The sequence below is a fragment of the Kogia breviceps genome, chromosome 19, assembly GCF_026419965.1.
Source record: "Kogia breviceps isolate mKogBre1 chromosome 19, mKogBre1 haplotype 1, whole genome shotgun sequence".
Classification (NCBI taxonomy): domain Eukaryota; kingdom Metazoa; phylum Chordata; class Mammalia; order Artiodactyla; family Physeteridae; genus Kogia; species Kogia breviceps.
In genome coordinates, this window is record NC_081328.1 from 30,404,067 (window position 1) to 30,414,105 (window position 10,039).

The 10,039-nt window shown below is 38.1% G+C and overlaps 1 protein-coding gene across 1 annotated transcript in view; it reads left to right on the forward strand.

Annotated features, from left to right (window-relative positions):
* LOC136793240 (uncharacterized) overlaps positions 1 to 9,799 on the forward strand; it is a 153,597-nt gene extending 143,798 nt beyond the window's left edge. The window contains exon 3 of the mRNA XM_067021532.1: positions 9,350 to 9,799. Within this exon, the coding sequence (XP_066877633.1) occupies positions 9,350 to 9,799 (450 nt within the window). The remainder of the gene's footprint in view (positions 1 to 9,349) is intronic.
* Positions 9,800 to 10,039: the final 240 nt, after the last annotated feature.

Genomic DNA, 10,039 nt, shown 5'->3' on the forward strand with positions numbered 1-10,039 from the left:
GAGTTTTTAGGACTTCAAGCCCAGAAGGCAGCATCTCAAGTAACCCTGAGAGAAATACTCCAAGGAGGCAAGGGGAGAGCTAGGATATATAGGAGTTTTGCAACAAAGGGCAGGTAATTGGAAACATCAAAATGTTATTGTTAATTAAAGAAAACTGGACATTCAATTTAAGGAATTTAGCATTTTTCTATGTATGGGAAGATGCAAGAGTCTGGGCTCACTGAAATCATTCCTTTGATATGCACCTCAGCTATTTGGGGCCAGTATCCTCTGTTTTCATATCCTGAGTTTCCTCAGGGCTCACCCTAGGGAGTGGCTGCAGTCTGATGGCTGTTAGATGGAAGGTAATCTTTCCTTCCTGAGTTCCCTCAGGGCTTACCAGCTCACCATAGGCTATGGCTGCAGCCGCTGATGACTGTGACATCCTTTAGTTTACTGATATGGCAGGAAATATTCCATTTCTCACATTTCAGTATATAAAAGTTTCTATCCAGCCCATAATCTCCCTGGGGCATTTATTAAAAATTTTTCATGCTTCAGAGATGAAGAAATAAAGACTTGAATAGGGTTGGTGGCTTTTCCAAGATAAATGCACCTGGAAGGTGTTAGGGCTAAGACAGAAACCCAAAACTCTGGAGGTCAGAATCTTGGTTTATTCTCCTCTTCCATCTATATCTGCTGTCAGTGCTGCAGACACACTATCAATACTGCCAACCCCATAGCTGCTCCAAGAAACTCCCTAGTTATGATAATAATCCCTAGTAATCATAATAATTTTCATCATTTGCTTTGTGTTGCTTGTGCACCAGACTATATTCAACACTTTACATAAATTATCTCACTTAATCCTTAAACAGTGAATAAAATAAGCATGATCATTATCTCCATTTTTTAAATGAAAACTGAATGAGGAAGTTATTCACTTGCCCAAGACCACAGAGCCAAGAGTCAAACCTGGTCTTTTTTATTTCAGGACCCAGGAATGTAAATCTTATTTTCCCAGAGCCAAAAGATCCCCTCAGCCTTCCTCCTGACCCACAAGTTCTAGGATTTCCAACACTCCAAGAAGGGTTGCCAGTCCCTCTTCAAAACCTCCCTTTGGGCTTCCTATTGCCTGTAGTTTTAACTTCTGGAAACCAGGAAGAAAATTAAGGAGCAGACAAAGATATAGAGACCTGAGGTTTCCAGATCCTCCCCACAAAAATATATTACTTTCCTTTATTTTCTCCTTGTGTAGCAAATTTTTTTTCTCCTTTTATTTCACCCTTTTGCTACATACCTGTCTGAGGGACCCATGAGTTAATAAAATAGCCCCACCCAAAACAACGTGAAAAACACAACCAGGTAAAAATGGAGTTGTAGGAAACAAAGTACCACTGGCTTTGAGGAATTCCTAGAAATGGTTTTCTTCTTGTTATCTTTAGCACTTATTCCTCTCTATGAACATTTGGTCCCCTGTGGCCAAGCCCAATCAATTATTCTATTTCAATCTTTCACAAGTGGTTCCAGATTTGTTCAGAGCTCTTAATGTATCTAATTTCACGGTGTTACCATATACTTGTCTTCCACACTATCCACGCCTTTTTACTAAAAAGGCAGAACTCACAGTAAATCGTAGGATTAACTCTAGTCTCCTTGTGTGGTCTCAATATTTAGAGACTGGATTTTTACTCAGATATAATAGTTTTGTGAAGAGCCAGCTGAGGGGTAAGCAGAAGAGCATAGTGGTCCAGAAGTCAGAGTTTCTGTGTCTAATCTTGTCCCTGTAAATATCTAATTTGTTTCGTTCAGAAAATATCTATGGAAGAGTTGTCGCTTGCCAGTTGCTATGCTGATGACTATATGAACCCTCACTTTCCCTTTCTTTCTCTGCAACATTAAATCGTCAGCCTGCAAAATATCTCAGGTTCCTTTCAGCTCTTACATTCCTAGTACATAATGGGAAGTTTGTAAACATGGTAAAACTTTGGTATGTAATCGCTGGTTTAGATTGGGTCTTTATTTATTTGGTGCTGTGAGAAACTGTGATAGGTTTGGTAAGAGTACTACAGAGATAAAGAAAACAGATGGATTTCAGACTTCCCACCCCACCCCTTTCTTCTTATACCTCATTTTCTGTGCCCTCCATCACTGACACATTGGGTCTACCCTAGGGATAGAAGTAGAGTAATAATGATGTCAAAATATTGGCTCCCTGTGCACCAATGCCAAACAGAAATACAGAGACAGAGTTTTGGAGGAAAGAGAAACAGTAGCTGTATTTCTTTGCCAGGCAAAGAGGGAATACAGCAGGCTAGCACCTCCAGAAACTGTGCCCTCTTGTAGAGGATAGTGAGAAGTTTTTATAATAATGGTTCAAAGAAGGCGTGATCAGCTCGTGGACATTTTTCTGATTGGTTGGTGGTAAAGTAAGTGGGAGTCAGCATCATCAACCTTCTGGTTCCAGCTTCTCTGGGGTCTACATGTTTGTGTGCAGCCTACTATCATTAATCATTAACTTTTCCTACCTGGAGGGGGTTTCAGTATCTGCAAAACTTCTCAAAGATATTGTGTGTGTTCGTTGATGGGGAACAAAAACCTTGCCCCAAGTCTGAACTATTGTTTCTCTTGACGTTGTTTCTTTCTTCTTTCATATCCCCTCCCTTCCCTAATTAAAAACTGCTTGAATCTGCCCGCTGGAATTCAGGGAACGTCATGGAGGCTGAATGAAGGCTATTTCCTGTAATCAAAGAAAAGGGGGACACAGAAAACCTTTATGCCCAGGAACCCCACAGGGCATTGCTCAGTATGAACACCACCCCCCCTTTTTGATACTCCCTCAATCTTGAGGAGAACAGGTGTTGGACAAGGAAGGGAAAAATTGTTTTGGATAGAGACGTTAATCATAAAGTCGGTTTTAGGGGAAATTTGTTTTAATGCTCATTTTGGTTTTATCTTTCCCCAAATCCTTCAGAGAATGGGGTGGTGACTTCTCTAACTACTTCCTCCTGAGGTAAGGTGTAGTCTGGCCTAAATTTTGGGGAATAGATATTGAATTAGAAATATCTGAGTTTCAAGTCCTGTATCTTGTATTATTAAAATATCAATTCCTTGTTCCACAATTTTGGTGCAATAGACCCAGTTAGAGGTAAGACGAGTGATAACTAGAACTTTAGTAGACTAAATAGATTTCATTTCCTTAGGAATTCAGGAGAATAAGTCTGAAGCCCAGTCTGGAATCAGCACTTCAGAGAGACTTATTGTAGCTGGTTGTTTCCAAACCATTCCCTGTATGGGGAAAGCCCTCAAGGCAATCCTGAAGATCCAGAAATAGGAAGCTGACTACTTATCTAGCAGTTAGAATTACCAAAAGAATCAGTATATGAATCTATATATAGGTAAAATTTATGAGAAAAGATAAGACAACAGAACTTTCATTCCTCTTGTAGGAACAAATAATTAAAGTTTCCCAAAGGGTGAGATGTCTGCTTCTCAGAAGTCTGCTTGCTGGCAGTAGGCAATCTTCTTGCCCTGGTGTGATGTACCCACAGTTTTACTCCATCCAGTTTTAGAGAGGTGTAAGTAGTAAGAAGAACGTCATAAGATGCCTTGCATTTTTCTTTAAATGGTCGCTCAGGTCATTGCTCTTTTTCACTTCCAGCACCACCCAGTCTCCTGTTTGAGGGGATGCAAGAGAGCCTCTAGATGAGGGTGAGACCTGTGGAACACAATCTCATACATAGTGGTTAACAATTGACCAATCTGTTGAACATACTCTTTGATTTTCCTTTTCCCTTCTGTGTTAGAAATGTTTCTCTTTCCTTACTCTTAGGAGCTAAGAAAGGTCTCCTGTACATAATTTCATAAGGGCTCAATCCTAGCCTGCTTTTAGGAGCCATCAGTATATGGAGGAGAGCAATTGGTAAGGCCTTGTCCCATTTTGGGTGAGTTTTCTGGCATAGCTTAGTGAGAGTTTTCTTAATAATGTCCTTAAAAGAGTTTTTGTCACTTCTGATGCTCTTTCTGTTCTGACTGGAAAGGCCTCTATTCAACCTTGATCTAGACGTAATCCTCTCAAATCTTTAGTAAAATTTCATTGAAGAGGGTAGGGGAATATTTAAATCCTTGTGGCATAGCTCAGAGAATTCAAGTTTGCAAAAATACAGGAATGAATGTGTCTGAAATCATATCGGCAATTGTCACCTACTTTTACAATAGTTACTCCATTTTGACTTTCAAATGTATTCCCCTCCTCAGTGTTAAAGCAGATATCATTGTTATTAATTTCAGTGCTTTTCTAGATATGAGAAGATGCAAGAATTTGGACTCATAAGATCTTCTGAAAATATCTGAAAGCCTGTTCTGCCAGTTTTCTCAGAGCATGGAGTGACTCATTTCTGTTCTCCACCTTGAATTCATATCAGTGGGTGTTGAAGGTTAGTGGCCACAGTAGCCATTGACTTAATCCTTGCAGAGGCAGAAGGAAAGTGCCAATTTTCAGTTGGCAGGGCCCCTTCATGGTCATAATTTTGACCCTGGTTTGGGAGGCATTACATGACCATTTCATCCCACAGTGCTAGGAACATTCATTCCCAGGTCTGGTGAAGATTTCATTGATAGGCCATTCAATGTGCTATTATTGGACTTGCCCTTATTAACAGTTCAAAAAGTCTCTGGACCACCTGTCTTACTAGTCTCTTATGGTCCAGGAAAATATTCCCTCTTGTTGCTTCTTCCCATATATAAAGTTACACTATTACAATCACTGATCTCACATGGAACTATATGTCATTTTACCAGAGGCTCAGTCACACATTTGGTAATATAAGAAAAACAATTTTCTGAAAAAAGGCAATATAGGAAACAATATAGCTAGTAAGATTAATATAGTTATTAAGGTCATAAGTAAGAATGTTCAAGAACTTCTATTAGGTGCTGTCCAGTATATCCCAGGTCATCTGACTTAGTCTGTTCTGTACCATCCTTATCTTTCAGGGAAATTATATACCAGCACTGTCCATAAGGCACCCAGCCCAGTTTCCTAGTGTTACTAGACTGATCTTCCTTAGTTTGATTTAAATGTTCTCAGCATAGAAGAGTCCTTAAACTTAAGTTATCATAGCCTGGTGTTAACTACATAAATCCATCACACAATCATGGGAAATTTTATTTCTTGGCTGAAATTTTGCTTGTTGCTCTGATTGAAATTGAGTGATAGAGGAAAATTCATATTTATGGTCAGCGTCAGAGCAGGCGTTATTAATTGGCCACGTAAGGGGATCCCAATCCCACTTAGTAATATCAATAGTGGCTTAAGCAGGACTATACTTTCTTTTTTCTAAAATAAATTTCCTACGAGCCAACTAATTAGAGCCTTGGAGTGGAGAAATCCACGAAGGTAACCCAGAAGTGCTAGACTTGGGTAACTGGCCACAAACCCAACAATTGGATTGACTTTTAAAACTAGCATAGAATCATGCCTATAATAGAAAACCATTTGATTCATATGCAGAGGTCCAAGAAGTCAAGAAAACATTATAAAAGATCATACTAGTCAGGTCCAGGATCTTAGGCTAGCTGTCTACTTCTGATTTCATCTTCTCATCCTGGTGTGAGTGTAATTTATTCTCAGTTTGAGCATTGTTTTAAGGTGATTTGAGGTCAGCAGTCCTCTCTATAGGCCAGTCCAGTGCAGGCGCCCTTTGTGATTAGAAATTAATCCAGGAGTCAATTCCCTTCAGTTTCATGGTGTATGAGCTAGTTAAGAGTATCTGATAAGAGTCCTTGTGTCTAGGTTGGAGATAGTCCTTTAAATTATTTTTCCAGTATGCATAATCCCTTGGTTGCAGGTCATGAGGCATCTGATCTTCATCTAAAGTTAGATTACTAAAATAAGCTTCAGAAACAGTGTCTTTAATAATTCAATTAAACTTTACATTAATATAACACAACAACGGGGAACTATCTGGGAGGTGAGTCTTAGTAAATACAGACTTCCATTAACAAAACTGAAATGTAATATTTACTGAAACTTAATTTTTTCTTTCTAAAATTACCCTCATTTTTACCAAATATAACAAAATTAAGACTAGTTTGTTTGCAAAATAAGTCCGGTCTCAATAAACTTGGCCTCTTGATTTATATAACTGTAATTGACCATATAAGCTTTTTTTTTTTTTTTTTTTTTTTTTTACTTTGATGAAACTTTTATAAGGAGTTTCAGACTGACCTTTTGAAAGACCTCTCCGGGCTAGGAAAATCACACCAAGGGCTTGTCACAGATTGTGCCGAACAGAGCTAGGTGAATTCCTCCCTTTTCAAGGTCCCCAAAATACCTTGAGATTTCTGTACCTGTTAGTGAGGTAGCCTTCTTAATTTATCTGACAAAGCTTCTGTGAACCTAAGAGTTTCCAATCTCTGAAGGGAACAGATAAAGAAAAAAGATTAATGTTTCAGATAAATTCTGCTTTTGAGGGTATAATTTACCAAATTACTGTAAACCATAATTAGTTTGAGGGGAAGGATTTCCTTATACCTGGAAAACACAAATTCAAACAAGTAATTTTTCAGATAGAAATCATAAAAATTATAACCATATTCACCAGTTAACTCAGGCCTATGTAACTAATCCTTTTTGTTAACAGTTTTATGAAGCCATCAGGTTTCCCATTAGAATTCTTCAATTTCTTACCCAGTTTAGCATTATGGTCTGAAACTCAGAAACCTGTATTTATCCAAAAGTCCTTTCTATAAATCTTCTTGAAGAGGCAGAATTTTTGCAAAAGCATTAGAGTGAAACCATAAATGTCTATAATGACGAAAGACTTAAGAAGGCATGTTTAAAATCGGATTACAATGCAATTGACAAAGTAACTTGGTTACTGCTGTAACATACAACACTTTCAGATAATAACTAGAACTATGACTGATAACATTTTACCAGAACATATCAGAATTTTAGAAACTCCATCTAATTTCTAGAATATCTATATTAGTAACATTTAATGTACAATATAATCTAAGAAGATTTATTATGCATTTGACAATACTTCGCATGTAATTTAACATATCAAGTGAACAAAATTAGTTTAATAGCTCTCTTTGGGATGTTTCAAGGGCCCCTTGAAGCATCCCAAAGTTAGCTAGAGGTCAAAGAAACTTCATTACAGTTTGATTTGGAAGTTTTGTCAAAAAAAAAAAAATCAAAAAGGATTTAGAGCACTTAGGCAGATAGGATCATAGATCACTGTGAAATAATAGTTTTTTTTTTTTTTTTTTTTTTTTTTTTTTTTGTGATAAGCGGGCCTCTCACTATTGTGGCCTCTCCCGTTGCAGAGCACAGGCTCCGGACGCACAGGCTCAGCGGCCATGGCTCACAGGCCCAGCTGCTCTGCGGCATGTGGGATCTTCCTGGACCGGGGCATGAACCCGTGTCCCCTGCATCGGCAGGCGGATTCTCAACCACTGAGCCACCAGGGAAGCCCAATAATAGTTATTTTTGTAGCCAAAGTGACAATAAAAGTTTTCAAAGGCAAATACAGATCACTTAAAAGGTAAAGAAACTTAAAATCTGTTATCAAAAGCAGCTCAACATTTATTTTTAAACTTGTCCTTTGAACAGAGAGAAGAGCCACTTTCAGGTTTTGCAACAGTTTACATTTAAAATTTATTTAATCAAATTTTTTCTAAACTTAGTCAACCCTGACCATGCACAAAACTCTTTCCTTGGCATCCACTTTCCACAAAACTTTCATCACTTTCTGTATCCACCACTTTATTTTTCCATCCAGAAACAGCCAGTTGTAAGTCAGACCTACTTTCTTTTCCCTTAATACAATACAATTTCATTCCTCATATCCTCTTTACTGAAAACACACATCCTACTTTCCTTAAACAACCATGAACTGTCCTTTATATCAGCACTCTGTAGATTGGTAAACATAAAACCAAATAATAATTTCTTGAAAAATGTGCTTTCTTATAGAAAATATCTCAATGTGGCATGAAACACATTTATTAATCAATCTGAACCTTTTTGTTATCTGTGAAAGTAAACCAGTGTTCAGTAATTAATGTTTCAGTATCTTATTTTATTTGGAAATGGCCCAGTTATTAAATAAATTTCCATCATTTAACTTAATTCAGCACAACTCTAAAATTTCAAGTTGTCAAATATCTGGAGAGATTATTCTTAAGCAGACATTCCTATAACATAATTGTTCCTAAAAATTTCACCCAAAGCTCTTATCTGATTTGCGTTTTCTTTCCTTAAACGTTTATTCACACTGAGTTACTTTTCTTGCTGAAAATTTGCAACAGATATCATAAGATCTTATTTAGCTTATATTAAGCCAAAGTACAATAAAAGTATTATACTTAATGTTGATGACTCTAAAGACATGTCTATATTAATTAGATCAACAAACTTAAACATTAATACCAGGTATTAATTTAATACCAAATATTTCCCAGTTCATATGAACCTGAAATTCATTTAGCCTAATTTCTCTTGTATTTAGAATTGTTTGATTTGTCAGAGCTTACTTTTCTTTAAGCCAATTAAATGGAGTTCATTTACAAATTAACCTCAGAAATATTATCCAAAGACAAAGACACATACTGAGATATACATATATCCAGACAGACACAGTGAGAGACCTAGCTTTCTGCTTGAGGCTTTAAATGTCTCTCTGTCTCTGTCTCTGTCTCTCTCTCTTTTTTTTTTTGGCTTGAAGTTTTACTAATTTACTCAAGGCTGAAATCTCAGGCAAAGTGGGCTATGTATCTCAAGGCCATGATAAGAGTTAACTTCAAGTTTTTCTCCTAAGAATATTTTTGTCCTCTCAGGGTCAGAATTCTGAAAAAATATTTCAGTAAGCTAGCTTTCTCTAATTGTACATGCAAAAAGAACTCATTTTGTAGTTTTTTAAAAAGTTTTATTTTAACCAATTTTCTCCAGAGTCTAAAGAATACTGTGGCCATCCTGTGTCAAAAAATACATATTTATTTTCTTCATTGGAACATAACTATAGGTTGACCAGTCATTCAAAATTTTTCCCAAGGGGTTCCCAGGTGGGGGTAGAACCTCAGAGGAAATGTTTCCCATTTTTGCTTGAGCAGTTAGCAATAAACGTTAGATGTTAATGTGCTCAAATCAAAACCTAAACCTTCACCTTGACAGCTGGAAGTCACACATAAACCATAAAAGGAAACAGCAAGGAGATGCTCAAAAAGAAAAAGAAAATATGGTGGAAACCCACCCAAACTTGACTTCCAAGTGCCACTAGACCTGGACCTTTGCCCTAAGTGGTGCCTTACATCAGAATTTCCCTTTGCTGAGAGAATTCCACACTGGGATTTCCCTTTTCAGGGAAATGTGAAAATTGAAACTGAAGTTTCTGTATGGGTACAGTCAAAGTCTCTGGTGTGCACTCCAGGAGACTCAGCAGAGGTGCTTGACGGGTGCATGGCAACTTCTGTATACTCTCTTTCTGGTCCTCAAGAAGTTGGTGTCTTTCTCAGAGTGAAAGTTTGGACTGGCATGGACAAAAGAATATGTCCTCAAGAAAAGAAAGCCGCAGCATCTGCCAGACCAACCTCTCCCCCATTCTCCACCCCAGCCTTGGAGATCCACAACCAAGTCAGCAAGTTTGGTGTGACTGAGGCACCATCCTGCAGCAGGGAACCCTGGCTATCTGGCCTCAGAGAAGTCCTCCAAACCCCCACTTTCCAGGACGAGGCTGGCATGGAGAGAAATCCCCAAGCATTCGATCAAGCCAAGGGGCCCTGTAGGGCCACTTGCCTGCGAGATCCTGGGTGAGTTCCCCAAAATTTCATGCCAAAATAGTGGCTCTCTGTTCACAAATGCTGAACAGAAACACAGGGTCAGAATTTTGAGGGAAAGAGAAAGAGTAGCTGTATTTCTTTGCCAGGAAAAGAGGGAACACAGCAGGCTAGCACCTCCAGAATCTGTGCCCCTTGGAGAGGGTAGTGAGAAGTTTTATAAAAATGGTTCAAAGAAGATGTAATTAGCTCGTGGATATTTTTCTGACTTGGTGGT